The sequence below is a fragment of the Macrotis lagotis genome, chromosome 6 (assembly GCF_037893015.1).
Source record: "Macrotis lagotis isolate mMagLag1 chromosome 6, bilby.v1.9.chrom.fasta, whole genome shotgun sequence".
Classification (NCBI taxonomy): Eukaryota; Metazoa; Chordata; class Mammalia; order Peramelemorphia; family Peramelidae; genus Macrotis; species Macrotis lagotis.
This window is the reverse complement of record NC_133663.1, coordinates 177,868,744-177,888,263: the sequence shown is the minus strand read 5'-3', so window position 1 is coordinate 177,888,263 and position 19,520 is coordinate 177,868,744. Positions and strand designations below refer to the sequence as shown.

The window sequence follows — 19,520 nt, the reverse complement described above, 5'->3', positions numbered from 1 at the left end:
CTGCATTCAGACTCCCTTGATCCTTCCTCTGGAGGCAATTGATGTTTTTCATAAGTCCATAATTTTGTTGGAAAATTCTTTAGAATTGTCTTGGATTTATGGTGGATTATTGTATAGTAACTGCTTTTACTCTAGACAATGTTCTCTTGATCTTGCTCACTTCCCTTTGCATAAATTCTTGTCTTCCTAATTTTTTTCTGAAATCCTCCTGCTTGTCATTTCATTTAACACAATATTATTTGATCACACTTATATATCACAACTTGTTTATCTATACCCCAACTGATGGACATCTGTTTAATTTTCATTTTTTGCAACCAGAGAAAGTTGATGTATTTTTTCTTTGATATATTTGGGAAACATATTTCAAAGTGCTATTGCTTGGGACCTTAGTTCAGTCAATTAACCTCTTTTTGCCTGGAAGGCAATTAATTGGTTCTGTGGAAAAGAAGGTGGAAAAGAGTGTGGAATAAGGAAGACTTGAGCTACAATTTGGCTTCAAACACTTACTAGTTACATGATCCTGGGGAAGTTATTTATCCTCTATTTACCATAATCCACTGAGGAAGGAAATGGCAAAACTATTCTAATATCTTTGCAGAGAAAACCCCATGATCCATGTGGTCATAATGAGTTGGACATGGCTGAGTTAACAACAAGAAGTGGAATTGCTGGATCAAAGGGTAAACACAATCTTATACTATGGGTATATTTCCCAATTGCTCTCCTGAATAGCTGGATCAGTTCACAACTCCACCAAGAATGCAGTAATGTCCTAATTATTATGTCCCCCTCCAATATTTGTCATTTTCCTTTTCTGTCATATTAGTCAATCTGATGGTTGTGCATTTGTACCTTAGAGTTGTTTTAATCTGTATTTCTCTAATCAATAGTGATTTGGAGCATTTTTAGAATATTACCATAGATACCTTTGATTTCTTCTTTTGAAAACTGCCTGCTTGTATCCTTTGGCAATTTATCAGTTCTAAATTTGACTCAGTTCTCTATATATTTAAGAAATGAGAGCTAATCAGAAAAACTTGAAGTAAAAATATACATTTTTCCTAGTTTCTTACTTTCCTTCCAATCTTGACTACATTGCCTGTTTGTCCAAAAGTTTTTTAACTTGATGTAATCAAAAATTATCTATTTTATATCCTCTATGACTATCTCTTGTTTGGTCATAAATTCTTTCCTTATCCCTAGATCAGAAATATAACATTTTCTATGCACCCCAAATATGATTATGCCATTACCCTTTATGTCTAAATCATAGGCCCATTTTGAACTTATCTTAGTATATGGTATGCCAAATGGCTTTCCAGTTTTCCCCCAAATTTTGTCAAATAGTGAGTTCTTGTCTCCAAAGCTTTGATCTTCATGTTAATTGAACATTAGATTAAAACGATCCCTTATTACTGTGTATCGTAAACCTAATCTGATCCACCACTCTATTTCTTAGCCAACAGTAGATTGCTTTGATCATTCTTGCTGTAGTTGTTGTTCATTCATGTTTGACTTTTCATAACCCTGTGCCCATGGGATTTTCTTAGCAAAGATACTGGAGCGGTTTTCCATTTTCTTCTCCAGTGGATTAAAGCAAACAGAGGTCAAATGGCTTGTGTCTGTGATTGGATTTGAACTCAGTCTTCCTTACTCCAGGGGTCATATTTTTTTTTCTTTGAGGTTTTTGTTTGTTTGTTGCTTTGACAACATTGCCTTCTGAATTTGTATCTTGATCTTCTCTGTCACCACAGTAATTTTTTCAATAATCAGGGTTTTTTTTGTTGTTGTTGTTGTGCATTTTTCCATTCTATATCTTGACTTTGAACTTTATTTTAAAATTGGGCTCTGCTTTCTGGCAGAAGTCCCAAGCTTCAGAGTTTTCATGTTACTGTTATCAGAGCTAGTTCTGGAGGTCTGTAAAGTTTTTGGTGCTTCCAAGTTGGTAAGATTTAAAGAGAAGCATGATTATTACTCTCCTGGCTTTTGCTCAGGACTTGACGCAGGAAGTGACCTTGCTAGTGCTTCTGTTAAGCTCCAATCCTTACAATAAGACCATTGCCCCCTTTTTCCTTGTGAACAACCACAAGCATTCTTCTCTACCTTGGAATCTTGGACAGGGCTCACTCTGGCCATAGTATTCATGTGTTAGTGCCCCTCTTTGCTCTGGAACTGTGACCTCAAACTGCATTGTGTTTGGGCATGCAACAACTCAGTACCATCAAAAGGTCCCCTGTAATCTCAGACTGTCTTACCAACTATGGGCTGAAAGCTCCTTGAAAGGCTGTTGTCTGATGTGGCTGCCTCTAATGCCTACTTCTAACGATGCTGTGGAGACCTACACTGGGAGTCAGATTCAACCACCATCCCACAGACTTTCCTTGCTGACCTCCCAACTTGTCAGACTAGTAAATTATTTTGCCTTTTGTTGCTCTGCTATTTCAGAATTTGACTTGAGATATCTTAAAGATGTTTGGAGGAGAATTTTGGAGAGTTTAGGTGAGTTCATGCCTCTACTTCATCATCTTCAAGGAAAATATTTTTGAGAATATTTCTCTCAAGGGCAACTGGATGGTGCAATGAATTGATCACTGGCCCTGGAGTCAGGGAACTTGAGTTCAAATCCAGACTCAGACTCCTAATAATTACTAGCTACATGACCTTGGGCAAATCACTTAGCCCCACTGCCTTGCAAAAAACAAACAAAAAAGAATGTTTCAACATGTTTCCAATCATAATTATGCATTCTAGATATAGTAGGGAAAAATTGTCCTGGATTTAAAATATATTTTCTATTTTAGTTCAACAAACTTAAATATAATCAAAATTCATCTAGTCCACTACATCTAGGCAAAAACTAAATGAATTGTTCTTCTACTAAGTTCTGATATTTACCAATTACTTGTCTTTGAATTAAGCCTCAAATATTACTCATATCTGACAAATCTTCCAGGATCCTAGAGTTTTGTTTTATTTTTAAGTCTTCAAACAATTTATTTTACATCTTGTAAAAGGCAAATAAATTGTCTGCTTCTAGTATTACACCCTTCATGCATCTGATATGCATAGCAACCAAATGACTATCTAAAAGAAACCAGAAAACATCTATTTCAGATATGATTTAAGCACTCTAAAGCAAAAAAAATGCATCATTATGAATTATTTTTTATCAAACAAGGAACCTAAAATCCAGATGAACTAAAAGATCACAAGGAAGGTTTAGTGATTCATTTGTTTCTGTTGGTTCTCTCATATTAACAACAATAACAATAACATAAAAAATCTTATTTAAAATTGATTTTGCTGTATGGTGAAAGGGGTCATAATCTCCTCAATGTCTTATTACATAGCCCTCATGGAATCCTGTGGTCAAAAAGAATTTATCAATTTCAGTCCAAAATCTCTCAACACTATTCTTGGACAATAGATATCATTAGGCTAATACTGAAAGCCTTTCTAACTTGGCAAACTCAAAAGTCTAGAATCATTTCTTTGATATGATATAGCATAAATGTAGTATATAGGATAGCTATTAAATATCTAAAATATCAAATTTGATCTGCATTTCACATGTTTTATATGAATCTTTAGTAATCTAATGAATTTTATGAATGATGAAGTAACAAAAAGTTATAATTGCTACTGCTTTAAAATGTCAATTTTATTCTACTTTATTCTATTGTATAATGAACCAGTGTCCACTGAATTACCATTACACAAATATATGTTATAATAGAATGTCCTTGAATCAGAATAGACCCATTACCCTCACTGAGAAAACAAAACAAAAAAGACTTGAGCATCTTCAGAACCCTTCTTCTTTTTCTCAAAATTCCTATGTATTGGGCCAGCTAGGTGCTGCAATGATTAGAGCACTGGCCCTGGAGTCAGGAGGACCTAAGTTCAAATCTGGTCACAGACACTTAATATTGAGAAATCTCATTCTTGGGGAAATCACTTAATCCCATTACTTTGCAAAGACCAAAAAAAAAAAATCCCATGCCTTATTAGTCATTTTCACCTCCCTAACTCTGGTTATAGAAAAAGAGACATTTATATTCTTCATAAAAGTTTCCTGATACTTTTAACTCTCTTCAATCTTTTTTTTCCATTGTATTTAGGACCATGCTCCAGCAATCATTAACACTTTCTCATACATCTTCAATCTTTCCCTTTAGAATGGAAGACCAGGGGGAAAAATACATACCAGATTTATAGTCAAGAAGACCTGATTTCAACTTTGACTTTGTTACCTGTGTGACTTTGGGCAAGGCATTTAACTTCTGATTCTCAGAAGAGACTCAGAAGATGTTTTGATCTCTTCCAGTGCTAGAGTCTATTATCTTTGCCACTGGATCCTTCCTCATATTTCTCTCAAGACACTGAAGCTTCCTTAAAATTTGAAGAAAAATAAAAACCTTACTTTGAGATTTCTGCCATCCAGTCACTTTCATCTTTTTCTTTTTCTTCACTACTAACCTTCTGAGGAAGATTATATTCAATTATTCTATTTCCTCACCACCCACTTTCTTCATTTCCCTATAAACTGACCTTCCCTTCCTCGACAGTGTATTGTAACTCCTTGTCAAAATATCACTGCCAATCATTGAATGTTACTGTTTTCTTTCAACCCCTCTCTTTCCTGTCCCTTTTTCAGTATATGACACTATCAACCACTTCCTCTCAGTAGGTAATCTCTACTTCCCTTGCTTCAGAGACCTGTTTGCCTGATTCTAAAATCTCTAACCACTAAACTCCTCTGACCTCTTATTCTGGGTGTTAATGATCTCTTATACTGGGTATTTTTTAAGGAAATATCCTTATTCCTTGTCTCATCTTAGAGTGTACTCATTCCTTTGGAAATCTCATTCTTTCTCATGCCTTAAATAACCACCTTGAATTTCAGAGTTTTAAAGAAAAATTTCTGATATTCTCATAACCTGATCTTTCGATTATGCTTCCTTCATAAAGACTGCATTCCTCCAACTTGGAATTTGGTTGATCAGATATTCACACATGTAAACATTGACTGATAGGAAATACAATGTCTAGATTCACATTTCCAGTGACCTAGAGAAAATACATACCTGAGCAAACTACAATGAAGTCACATTCAAAATTACTAACTGTTGGGAACCAGGGTCTCTAAGCTGTTTAACACAGTCGCGGCAAGAAGACTCAAGGCGGTCACACCACCTGATGGAACAACATTTCCTTCTTCAATATGGATAGGGATTCCACGTATACCCATATTTATAGGTCTATTAATTGATTGAAAATTTTACTCATTCTAATAGTGGAATGACTATAAAGGAAGGATTTCAGAAAAATTCCTTGAATAAAACAGATTGTGAACTCTGTCCAAATTTAACAGGATTGCCTCTTTCTGAGACATACAAAAAGGCTTCAACATTATGAAATCTTTGGAAAATACAGCACTGGGAGTTCCAGGGAGACATCAGATGGGTCAGATAGAATTCCAGGGAAATTAACAGTTTTTCCCCACTTATCATACACAGGAATATATGATAAAGATGGCGAGAGTAGTTAGTATAGGTGACCAATATGTGAACTCTAACAACCTTAGTTTATTGGGAAAGAATAAAAAGTCATAGAAACCGTAGCATCTACTAACAAGGACTGAAAGGAAAATTGGTTACTGAAGGAGTCAACGGATGGGTAGACAAACATAACTGCCCTCACTATAGGTTGTCAAGGAAGCATATTGGAAAACATTACATATGCGGCACAAAAACATAAAAGCATTCCATTAAACAATTATATCATAGATTATTATCAGGAAAGTTCTGCTTAATTAATAACTTTACTATGCAGCAACAAACTAGACAACAGGCAGGTTGAGGTCATCACAGTCTGAGCAGGGACAAGAAAATTAACTACATGATTGATAATCACACTTGTAACCACTACATGATCGGACTCGTAACCATATGAACTATATGATTAATGATGAAAATAGTACACTTTTGTAACCAAGGAAATGATTTTAGTTTGCTTGTTTGATATGATTCTGAGACTATAAAAATAAATCTAAGCAGCTGACAGTCAGTCAACCTGCTCCTGCCTTTACCCCTTTGTTGACTCAACTCATTTCGCCAACTCTATATACCTCCTGTCAGGTTCCAAGGACCCCTCAGAGGCTAGACCCTCACAACTAACCAAGGTTTCTTCCTCTCAACCACCTGTAAAAAAACAATAACCTGTTCTTTTGTCAGTGGCACCATCACTCTCCCAGTCTCCAAGATTCAAAACCCTTAGTTATCTGACTCATACCTCTTCCTTATCTCATTTCCTAGTTGTTACCCAGTCCTATTTATTCCACCACCATAACATCTCTCTCAGTTATCCTCTCCTTTTTCTTCTTAATCCATCTACTCTAATATAAGTCCTCATTATCAGCCAGTTGAATTATTCTATTTCAAAATTCTCCCAACTGATTTTCTTACCTCAACCATTTCACCCCTATGATTAATATACTTATTTGTTTTTTCTTCCTCCATTCCCTTTGCCTAGAATATAGTCATTCCCACCCCCACCTGCTGAACTTGTACCTAGCCTTTGAAATTCAACAGTTCAATTCAAAAACCACTTTGTATATGAAGGCTTGCCTGACCCACCACCACCACGAATGATCTTTTTTTCTTTTATATCACACCTAGCTAGCAATTTATTCTGCATTTCTTGTACTCGTGTTGTCATATACTAATTTGTTTTATGTCTTATACTCTTACTAAGCTGTAAGGTCCATGGAGGGGGAGGCAATATTACAAAGTAATAATGACAACATTATTTAGAACTTTAAGATTTGTGATAAACATAGCTCGTTCCATCCTTTTGAGGTGGACACTGAAATTGCTCCCATTTTACAGTTAAGGAAACTGAGGATCTGAAAAATTAAATGATTTGTCCATGATGATATGGTTAGCAAGTCCCTGAAACATTATTCAAATTAACTCTAGCATTTTCTTCATTATTCCATGCTCACAGTCTCACTTTATATCTCCCCTTGTGCCTAGTTCAGTTTTTTTAAGTCAAAAAGTACTTAACAAATGATTGCTTTGAATAAATGAATAAACAAGTCAGTATTAACAATGTAAAATGCAAAAATAACAACTTAGAATTATAAAGTATTTTACTGTATTACTTTACAATGCTTTGAAGTAAGTACTGTAAGCATTTTTATACCTAATAATATATAAGGAAACTAAAGAAAAGGGAGATTAAGTGAATTGGTCAAAGTTACATAACTAATAAGCTTCAGTCAGAATTCAAACCCAGGACTTTGGACTCCAAAACTAGGGTTCTTTCCACAAAAATAGAAATTGCCTCATAGGGAACTAGATTCTCAGTCCATTAAATCATGGTGAGATAGGCACTTTGTGACCACTAGGTGGCACAGTGGATAGAGCACCAGACCTAGAGTCAGGAGGACCCGAATTCAAATTTGATCTTAAGACAATATTTACTTAGCTTTGTGACTTTGGGCAAGTCATTTAACCCCATTGCCTTACAAAAAGAAAAAGAAACAAAAAAGACCCTCAGCAGAATACTTACAGTAAGATAGACACTCTGTAAATTATATTACCTCTATCATAATTATTTCCCAGATAATGTTCCAACTCTGGAATACTTGGATCACTCCAGTTATTTACTAAAAAGGCATATATCACAATGCAAAGTCAAGAATCCGCTTGTGAAACAATTAGCCTCCACTCTGTTCTGCTGAACAGAAAGAGGGGCACCCTTAATTTCAGGCAATGATCTTATTGATGCAATGTTGTCAGTGACCAAGGGGAGAGGGTGCCAGGTGTCATCAAAGTGAGTCACTATTTACTGGAGAAACAACTTTTAAAAAAACCTTCATTGACAGAGGTCAACCTATCATCTTAAAACATGAAAGATAGCATATTTGTTTACCAAGTTCTGCAAATCCTTCCTTCTTGTGTCTCCCATGTGAACTGAACTGCCAGAGATTATCTTGGCAAATATGGTGACTTTTTTCAACAGCTTCAAGAAGTTTCCAAGTTGTTTAAAACTAGAATTTGACCTGAATATATTTTTGTGGTTTTATTTAGTTCTGAGAAATTCAGTTTTGCTTCCAGTTAAATGTTGCATACATCTGTTAGCAGAAAAAAAAAAAAAACAGAGCAAAGAGCAAGTGCTTCTTTAATTTTATCTTTTAGTTATTCATATCACATTTAAGTGAATTAAAGTTTTGAAAGGGAAATCAAATTTTATATCTTTATATCTTTGAGTAAAGTTAGCAAATATTTTTAATCATTTAAAAATTTCATAATTCAAATCAGTAAGACCTTTTCTTTGGAGTAAAAGAAATTCAACTTAGTTTTATTCTGTTACAACATACTTTTTCCCCTCACAGATATTAGTAAATTACATTTATATAGTACTCTAATATTTGCAAAGTGCTTTACATATATTATCTCATTTGAAGTGTCCCTATGACTTAGGTTCTACAGATATTATTCTAATTTTTTCAGGAGATTCTTGTGTTCAAAAAGGTTAAGAAAGCTGCCCATGGGGCAGCTAGGTGGCGTAGTAGAGCACCGGCCCTGGAGTCAGGAGTACCTGAGTTCAAATCCGGTCTCAGACACTTAATAATTACCTAGCTGTGTGGCCTTGGGCAAGCCACTTAACCCCATTGTCTTGCAAAAAACTAAAAAAAAAAAAGTTGCCCATGATCAAATAATATCAGAGTTAGGATATTTTTAACTCTGTGTCTAGAATTCTATCCACTGTGCCAGGTCTCTTCACATTCAGATGGTATACAATATGACTTAAGATTTATCCATCAGGAAGCTTGGATTTTTGGTTTGGTACATTGCAATATTTTTTTTCAGAATACAGAATATAAACAATAGGATGTTGGAGTTCAAAGGGGAGAATGATTTTTTTAAGTTTTCTTTATGACAAAGTGACAAAGGACAAGAATTTAGGTTTATGTAAGGGAATTATTTTTTAGTCTTGTTTCCTGAAATCCCTTATTTCTCTGAATTTCTGCTATTCTCTTTCAAAAGCTTATGCATCAGAACTGAGGGACTGAAAGGCATGGCCAAAGTCAGTCTCATTCTTTCTATGTTTGTCTCTCTGTATCTGAATCTCTATCTATTTTTGTGTCTCTATTTCTATCTTTCTTTATCTCTCTGTCAGTTTCATCCAAAGGGATTAAGGCAGAAGACACCTGAGGAAGTGTGTTTTGTGTGTGTGTGTGTGTGTGTGCGTGCGTGCATGTGCAGTAATGACTGTAGTGAAATCATTAATGAGAAGGAAACTGGCTACCTGAATGAATTAGAACTGATGCCACTGCCAGGGCAACCAGGCTGCTTTTGCCTAAGCAGAAGCCAGAGTTTGTTGCAAATTGCCATAATATTGGAGGCACAAGATGATTTCTACTCTTCCATTCATAGCTTTCCTTATGCTCCCAGTCAATAGATAGATGATTCTGCTTTGCTAATTTTTAATCTTTATGGATTTTTCTTTCTATTTTATCATTTAAAATTTTCTCTAAGATATTGCTGTATAATTACAGTAACTGATTTTCTGTACTTTTTATGGGTTAAATGGAACCAAGAGGATGATGATAGGTGCCAAAATACTCAGGGTGTGGAGAAAGATCTTTCATAATTGCTGGGATCTTTCCAATATGATAGTTTCAAGTAAGACTCAAAAGAGATTTCAATGATTCATTTTTTTATAGCATTCTTAAGGCAGCCTGGGAATGAGTTTAGAGGAACTACACAGCAGAAAATTACCTATAGTTGAAGATTAACCAGATGATTTGAGTAGTAGGTGGGGTTAAAGCTAAAAGACTGGTGGTCAAGAGACTTATTCTTTTTTTGACCAGTCCCCACCAGTATACAGGAGGTTCCAACCATTCTTGGATGCTGGGTATCTATCCAATCACCTCCTCTTTTTCCATTTCCCAGTCTACTAAGAATTACTGGATAAAATCATATGATCACTCTGATTTCACCCATGACAAATAGATATAACTTCAATTGCCCGTTTTTGTTGGTCAGCAGTCTTATTCACCTTTCATTACATTCCACGAAGATTACCACAAACCATTTCCTTCTTTAAGCCCTCAGGTTCAGCTCCAGGATTTACATTTACAGAATATTACCTACTTTACTACTTCACTAAGGTCCAGACCTTTGAAGTTCATCCTTTTGACTTCCTCTATGCCTAAAAACACAATATAATCACCCCATTCTCTCTATCTTCCTCCTCTGTAAGAGAAGAGAGTGTTATTATTTCTTGTCAATATTAATTTCTCTACTTATTAACATGATCCCCTCTGGATTCCTTTGGGGACTTTATTTCATTAATCATCTCCTTTCATTGATGTTTTTTCATCAAATTTTCATCAATTTAAAGTTGATTCCTTTCCATCTGTTCACAGACCCATTCAGGTTTCCCTGACAATAAAATTTTTTTTTATTCTTCTACCACATTAAACTATCATCCTACATTCTATCTCTCATGTCTAAATTAGATGAAAAAGCAGACCCATCTGATGTCTGTATCCTCTCACCACCCAATTGCAATTTGAACACCATCTCAAACACTCTACCTAAACTGCTAAGAGTATATAAAACTGTTGTCCCCTCTTTTGAATATATTTTCCTTTGTCTTCAAAAGTACTGCATTCCCTTAATATTCCCCATATCCCCTAAATTTTTCTTGTTTAGATATTTTTTATTCTTCTTCCCAAACCCCTAAGATTACTATTCCTGAAGTCCTATTTTCAGGACTATTCCTATCTTTCTAAACTCTCCCCTTGGTTGATATAATTCCTCTCAGTTCAACTGTCATATAAATAACTCCAAAATTTATATCTTCAGCACTGACCTTTCTCTTGAACTTCAGATATACATCAAAATCTGCTTTTAAGATGTCTCCACCCCGAATGTCAGTGATAGGAGAAACACCTATTAAGATTGGAGAACTGAGGGAACAGAGTCAAAATGGCAGAATAGAGACAGCTACCCAGTGAAACTATCCCCAAATTCCCTTCCAAACAACTTTTATATAATACTTTAAATCAAATTCTGGAGTAGTAGAGCCAACAAAAAGTCAGGATGAAACATCTTTTCAGGTGAAGACAACATAGACAGAAGCTACCCAAAACACCAAATAGAGGTCTAAAATAGAGGCAATTTCAGGAACACAAGTGTCCTTGGAAGCAGCTGTAAACAGTCCTAGCAGTAGCTTCAGGAACTCTCAACCCAGAAATAGAAAGGGGGTTTGACAATTAATGAAAAACAAGAGCCTGGGGCTCTTTGACAATGCTACAACCCATGTACAGTTATCAATCACAAATCTGGGACAATGAGAAGTCCTTGTGGTCAGTCAAGAGAGGAGGGGACTTGGTCACAGTCCCAAGGATAAGAGGAGTGCTAGGAATTGTGGCTGAAGAGGAACAGGGCTCTTCCTGAATAAAGATGAGAGTACAGACCAGTAGAGCAATGATCATCACATCTTTTCTTGGATTACACCACTTTGGAAGTAGTGAAAAATTGTAGCTCCCCAGAACAAGCTCTAAAAATAGCAAGGGGAAAAAAAGCCTCAAGTTTGGGACAGAGCCTACCCCACCTGAAGTGGGCAGAGCCCAATTTTAACAAAAACTCTAACTTCAAGAAATATACTGGGAAAATAAGTAAACAAGCAAACAGAAAAAGAATGTGATACTAAAAACTCACTATGGAGGCAGGGAAGACCAAGATACAAACACAGAAGACAAAAATGTGAAAACACAACACAACCAAAATTTCAAAGTAAAAAAAAAAAAGAAAAGAAATGTTTAGGACAAAGGTTCAGTAAGAATTCCTGAAAGAATTTAAGGAAGAGATAAATATGGGAGAGGAAAAATTGGGAAAAGAAATGAGAGCGATGCAAGAAAATTGTGAAAAGAGAATTAGCAACTTAATAAAAGAAGTACAAAAAAATCAAGGAAAAACTCTTGAAACAAAATTGGTCAAAGGGAAAAAGAGGAACAAAAACTCACTGGAAAAAAAATAATTCCTTAAAAATCAATTGAGTAATTGGAAACTAATGACTCCATAAGACATCAAGAAACAATTTAAAAAATCAAAAGAACGAAAAAAAGTAAGAAAAATGGAAAATACCCCATTGGAAAAAACAAATGATCTCAGAAATTGATTGATAGACTTCCTGTAACCTTTTGAGAACATTTCAATAAAGAGACGAAGGGATCTAGGTCTAACTGGGCCAACACAATACCTTTATTGAATATCCTTCCCATCTTGTTGTTTAGTAACATACTTTTTTTTAAAAAAAATCGTAAAGTCTGTACTACTTGGGGAATAGCATATGAAATCAAAGATCCATTCTGATATTTCCAATTAGGGAAGAAACAATTGGAGGACTAAGGAATATTCTTTTTTTAATAGATCAAAGAAACCAGGGCTTCTTTTTCTGAACTTCAGTTTCCTCTTCTGTAAAATGAAAGGGATAGTTTATTGCCTTTAATATTCCTTCCATTTCCAGATGGAATGAGAGTTTTAGTAACTCTCAATTAGTACTATGTAAATAATAGGCCAGAAGACCGATGAGATTCTTACAATAGGAAGGAAAAATGTTTGGTTATCTCTGCTCCCTAAGCTTGTCCTACTTCCCAAAAAAGGCCTAGTTATGGTTCTTGACATATAGTTATAATATCATTTCATCTTTGCATTACTTTAAGGTTCATTTAGTACATTTCTCATAATCACCTCATGAAGAATATTTAAATAACTATTTTACATGTCATAAGAAATTAGAAATTCAATAGGACAACAATCACAGTTTTTTTTTTTAATTTAGACTTCCTTGTGTAATATGGAAGATAAAAAAAAGACAAAACAGAAGAAAAGTTCTACTGTTTTGGACTCAAACTACATCTGAAGGATTAGGTTCAGGTCTCTGAAACTCATTTTAGGAAGAACACTGGTAAGTTGGTAAATGTCAGAGAAGAATCCACAGGATCATGAAGAATTTTTAAATTATTTCATATTGGAATTGAATGAAGAAATTAGGCACTAAATTTAGCCTAAGAAAGAAAAGAGTTGACAGAAGGGATCTACTATAGCAGTAATTTTAAAATCATTTTTAACAGAGATGTTAGTTTTGAGGCAGATGTTTTCACTTATAATTCATTATGATAGCATTAGACAAACGTATCTATCATCTGAATATCTAAATGGAGGGAAAATATGATTTATTGCATTACCTCTTTGTATTGTGGGACTGGTACCATCAGCCATCAATTGCAAACAATCTTGCATTCCTAAAATTCAAAAAAGTTTTGTCAGTAGATGTAATAAGAAACTAACACAAATGACTTTCCTTGAGAAATGAAGCTAATGGTATATTCATTACTTCTTGGCTGGACCATTATAATAACCTGTGAACTGGTCTTCTTGCTTCAAGGTTCTCCCCACTCCAAATCATCTCTCATACAAACACCAAAGTGATATTTATAAAAATAGATCTGACTATGTCTCCTCCCTTCCCTCATACCTCAAAAAAATGATTCCCCAGTAATTAAATATAATTTTCTGTTAAACACTTAAAACTCTTCACAGACTTTTTACACAATCCTTCCTTCAATATATATTTTATAACCTAGTCATACTAGTCTACTTCCTGTTCTTTCTACATGGACATTCCTATCTTCATAACTTTGCATTCTCTGCCCCTCAAGCCTTAAATGCAATTCCTCTTCACTTCCTCTTCACCTACATTCGTTGTTTTTCATCAAGATTTTTTTAAAGGGGGTGGCTAGGTAGTGCAGTAGATAGAGCACCAGCCCTGGAGTCAAGAGGGCCTGATTTCAAATCTGACCTCAAACACTTAATAGTTACCTAGCTGTGTGGCCTTGGGCAAGCCACTTAACCCCATTTGCCTTGCATAAACCTAAAAAAAAAAAAAAGACTTTTTTAAAGAACCACATTCTGCAGGCCTGTAAAGTTACCTTATATTTATAATTTATGTGTATATGTGCATATATAAATATACCTATATATGTTTGTATATATGTATGTACATATTATTTCATTTTTGTCTTTGTATCTCCAAAACATAGCAGTGTGACTCGCCATAACTTTATAAATTCTTATTGACTGTTAGATACACATACCAACATGTCAGCACAATACTCAAGAAACTGCACAAAGTGGAGTCCATGAGTGATCGTGATATCATTTATTATTAGATGTTTCACTGTAAGTATGAAGACCAATTTTTCAAAATAATGTGCACTATTACCCAAATGGTCCTAGAGAAGCTCCAGAAATTAATGGAACCCTTGTAATTACTCTTTAGTTTTTAATGCAATTTGGTTTAAAATGTCAAGTGTTTGTCTCTGAAGCTTCAGTAGGATTAGTTTGTAAAGCACACTGAGGTTATAAAGACTAGAGAAGTCATAACATCCATTTTGATCATATTTAGTTGAATATGCAGCATAATCAGCTGGGAAATTTAACAATGAATAATGAGCTCACTGAACCAAAAAAGAAATCAACACTTTTTCCAAATAAAATATGAGTTTTTAATGAGATTGCATAATCAAGCAATTATATTTCGGGAAATAATCTTCAGTTGTTTCTTCCAGGAAAGAAAAAAATTAGAATAAAATTTCAAGTCTATAAAAATCTAGAGTAGTAGGTACTAATCTAATGCAGAACATATTCAATATGTTTGCTACTCTTGCAACACTGATTATTTGATTCTAAATTTTAAAAAATTTTCAGGAATTAATTCCACATTATGGAACTTCATGAAATTGTTCTTAGTGGATTGAAGATTGTAAATATTCACAAAGAAAGGACAAAATAAAGAATTGTTACTTAAGGATGGAGAATATTACATTAATGATTTTTAGATTACACTATAACTGAATCTAGTGACTTATTGGAAGGTCAAACATTTTGCTCTCTGATTTATCCTTACTTTATCAAACAAGCAATAGCCAAGTCTAATAAATAAAAAGAAAGTGATTTGTTAGTGTTATAAATAGTAGAGTAGAGCATCTCTTCCTGGAAAAAATACTGATATTTGCACCTGTTTTTTAATCAGTATAGCAATGAATAAAAAAAGCAATTTCAACCAGTTAATCAATGATCAAAAAGCAATTATTAGTGTTTACTATGGAACACATACTTTACTATTTGCTAGAAAAACTGGACTTTATCTTTAAGTAATTAAATATCCTTTTCTCATTAAATGCATATATATATATACACACACACACACACACACACATAAACATTATCCCTTCTCAGTCCAACTACTATAACTGCTGCCAGTTAGACAGAAAGGCAAGATATACTGTTGTCATATTTTGGTCTCCTTCCCGGGATACTAAGAAGGCTAAATTTACTCATTCCCAAGACTTTCAAAGACAAACAACTCTCCTTCATAATCCCCTCCCCCCAAAAAAATAAAGAACAACAAAAACAAAACAAAACAAACCAGGGACTTACAGGTGGGAGGGAATAGAGTGTTAATTTATAAAGAAAATCTGATACAAAATGTGCCCAATTAAATAGAAAATTACATGCAGTTTTTCCTCCAAAGACTTCCTTCAGGTTTTGGTTGAACTGGGCTCAGACAGAAAAATAGCTGCAGGGCATCAGAGGATCTGATAAACAGATCACAATTTCAGGCCTAAGGGGAATGCTATCATTTCCCTGCAGGGGAACAGGGGTCCTTCCTGGAAAAGGACCAGAACACAGACTGAGACCCCTTTTCTCAGATCACACTGCCTTGTAAAGCAAAAAAAAAAAAAAACAAAAAAAAAAAGCAGGCACCCAGAAGTAGTTCCTAAACATCAGTATGAAAAAGTCTGAAGTTTGGGACAGTGCCTCCCCAACCCAAGGTGAACAAAATCCAACTTTAGTATAAAAGCTCAAAATCAAGACATGGGCTAGAAATATGAGTAAACAACAATAAAATAATTTTACAATTAAATTATTATATTGGCAGAAAATACCAAAACTCATAAACTCAGAAGAAGACAACTACATAAAAACATATGTACAAGGCAATAGGGCTAAGTGATACCTCTGTAATACTTCTGGGCACAAGCCCCAACAAGAATATGTGGAAGAGGGGCAGCTAAGTGGTGCAGTGGATGAAACATCAGTCCCAGAGTTAGGGGGGCCCTGAGTTCAAATTCAACCTCAGAAATTTAATAATTACCTAGCTTTGTGACCTTAAGCAAATCACTTACCTCTATTGCCTTGCCAAAAAAAAAAAAAAGACAATGTGGAAGAGTTATAGATAGAGAAGAGAGGGAAAAGACATGAGAGTGATACAAGAAAATTATAAAAAAAAGAGGATTAACAGCTGGATAAAAGAGGCACAAAAATATTGAAGAACATATCACTTTTTAAAAAAAATGTAAGAGGGGTGGCTAGGTGGCACAATGGATAGAGCACTGGCCCTGGAGTCAGGAGTACCTGAGTTCAAATCCAGCCTCAGACACTTAATAATTACCTAGCTGTGTGGCCTTGGGCAAGCCACTTAACCCCATTGCCTTGCAAAAACCTAAAAAAAATGGAAGTAAGAGAGGCACAAAAATTCGTTGAAGAAAAGAAATTTAACAAAAAACAGATTTGGCACCCTATACCAAGTTAAGGTCAAAATGGGTACTTGAATTAGACATAAAGGGTGATACCAGAAACCAGTTAGGAGGGTGAGGAATAGTTTATCTGTCAGATCTATGGAGAGAGGAAGAATTTATGATTAATGAAAAAATAGAGAACATTATGAAATGCAAAATGTATAATTTTGATTATATTAACCTAAAAAGTGTTTGCACAAACAAAACCAAGGCAAGCAAGATTAGAAGGAAATTAGAAGAAAGCTGGGGAAATAAATTTTATGGCTCGTTTTCTGATCAAGGCCTCATTTCTAGAATAAAAAAGTATCACTTAGCCCTATTGCCTTGTAAAGATAAAATAAAATGAAATATAAAGGATATTGTGTCAAATTTATAAGAATACAAGTCTTTCCTCAGTTGATAAATGTCAAATAAACCAGGGACTTACAGGTGGGAGGGAGTAGGGTGTTTATTAATGAAGACTATAATCATAAAAAAAGTTCTAAATTACTAGAGAAATTGATTAAAGAAATGAAAATTAAAACAGCTCTAAAGTACCACCTCACATCTATCAGATTGGTTAAAATGATATAAAAGGGAATATTCTTACACTATAAGAACTCATGGGCAGGTAAATTTCAGAAAGAAATATCAACTAATGTTGAGTGAAGTGAGTAGGACCAGGAGAACATTGTATATATTAACAGCAACATCATGTGATGGTCAACTATGAAAGAGTTAACTCTTCTAAACAACACAGTGATCAAAAACAATTTCAAAAGACCTCTGATGGAAATTGCCATCCATAACCAAAGAGAACTATGGAGTCTGAATGCAGACCAAACCATACTATTTTCACTTTTTAAAATTTGCTTTTTCTTTCTTGAGGTTTTTTCTGATTATTATGATTCTTCTTTCACAAGTCACATGACTAATGGAAATCTCACTGAAGAAAATGATTTCTTAAAAGTCAGAATTGGGATTCTAGAATCTAATGACTCCATGAGACATCAAGAAACAATAAAAAAGACAAAGAATGAAAAAAAAAACAGAAGAACCTGTCAAATATCTCATCAGAAGAACAACTGACCTGGAAATTGAAGAGAGATAATTTCAAAATTATTGGACTGCCCGTAAGTCATTATCAGAAAAAGATCTTAAACATTATTTTTCAAAAAAATTATTAAAGAAAACTGCCGTAATAGCCTAGTTACAGAATATAAAGTAGAAATTAAAAGAATTCATTAATTAGCTCCTAAAAGAAATCCCAATTTATGTTTTAAAATATAGCATGTATATGTATGTGTATGTGTATGTGTATATGTATATGTATATATATATTTATATATATGTGTATATATATATATGTATATATATATATATATACACATATATATGTATAATAGTAAAATTCCAAAGCTCTCAGGTCAAGGAAAAAATATCGCAAGCAGCCAGAAAGAAACAACTTAAATAATGTAGAGTCACAATCAAGATTACATTAAGTTTTATTAGCCTCTAGGTCAAAGAAGTGAAAAGTTTGGAATATGAATTTCTAGAAGGCAAAGAAGGTGAGATTACAATCAAGAATAATTTACCCAACAAAACTGAGTATAATCCTTCAGGGCAAAGAGGAGAAAGAAATGGATATTTAATGAAATAGTGAACTTTTAAGCATTCCTGATGAAAAGACTAGAGTAGAATAGGAAATTTGACATTCAGACCCATAACCCAAGAGAAACATAAAAAATGGAAACATGAAAGAGAAATCACAAGGTACTAAACAAATTTAAGCTATTTACATTCCTAAATGTGAAGATTATATGTGTAACTCCCTTAGAATTTTTTATTGTTAGAAAAGTTAGAAATAGTCTACCTATATAGAGTACCTTGAATGTAAGTCAATTATGTTGGGACGATGTCAAAAAAAATGAAGAGATGAGAAAGAAGATGCACTTAGAGAAGAATGACTTTTGAGGGAGATCAGAATTAAGAGAGGGAAAGGATAAATGAAGAAAGTAGAATGGAGCAAAATACACATTTAGCAAAAATAACTGTGAATGTGAATGGAATGAACCCACCTATAAAATGGAAGTTGAAAGTAGAATGGATTAGAAACCAGAATCCAAGCATATGCTGTTTAGGAAAAATATACTTGAAAAGAGAGTCAAATAGTTAAAACAAGGGCTTGGAGCAGAATTTATTGTGTTTCAGCTGAAACAAAAAAAAAGGCAAGGCTAGAAGCAAAAAGTAAGCATAATTAAATTGAGAAGTGTGGAATAGATTATAATACATTATATGAGTTCAGAACTAATTTCCAGGCTTGATTCAAAAATGGTTACTAATGGTTCAGTGTCAATGTGCAGGAGGTCTCCACTGGAATACCTCATGGGTTTGTGCTTGGACTTTTGCTATTTATTTTTCTTAATTTATTACTTGTTTAAAAGCACTGATGATATGTATTCATCAGATTTATCTGCTGACACTAAACTAAATAAGCTCCTTAAGGACAGTTATTTATCTATCTTTGTACCTCCGATTTAGTACAATGTCTGGTACATATTATGTCTTAAGTGACAATCTGACTTATGACTGTCAAGATTCAAACTATCTTGTCAGTCAAGAACATTGAGCTGAATCTTATCAGATGAAATTTAATGAGATAAATGTAGTCTTACCCTTAGATACAAAAAAATCAAATTCACAAGTACAAAATAGGAGAGGCATGGCTAGAAAAAGTTTGTAGGGAAAGATTTAGGTGTTTTAATGAATTGCAAATTCAATATGAGTCAGTCAAAAAGTTTATGAGAGTTGGGACCATATTACCAAAGGCATAGCTTCTTGAAGACATGAGTTAGTGTTTCTCTGTATTCTA

The 19,520-nt window shown here is 34.2% G+C and overlaps 1 protein-coding gene across 1 annotated transcript in view; it reads right to left on the bottom strand.

Annotated features, from left to right (window-relative positions):
* Window positions 1-19,520, bottom strand: part of TNFSF13B (TNF superfamily member 13b) — a 56,106-nt gene that overhangs the window by 25,731 nt on the left and 10,855 nt on the right. The window contains 1 exon segment of the mRNA XM_074192021.1: window positions 13,274-13,330. Coding sequence (XP_074048122.1) covers window positions 13,274-13,330 — 57 coding nt within the window.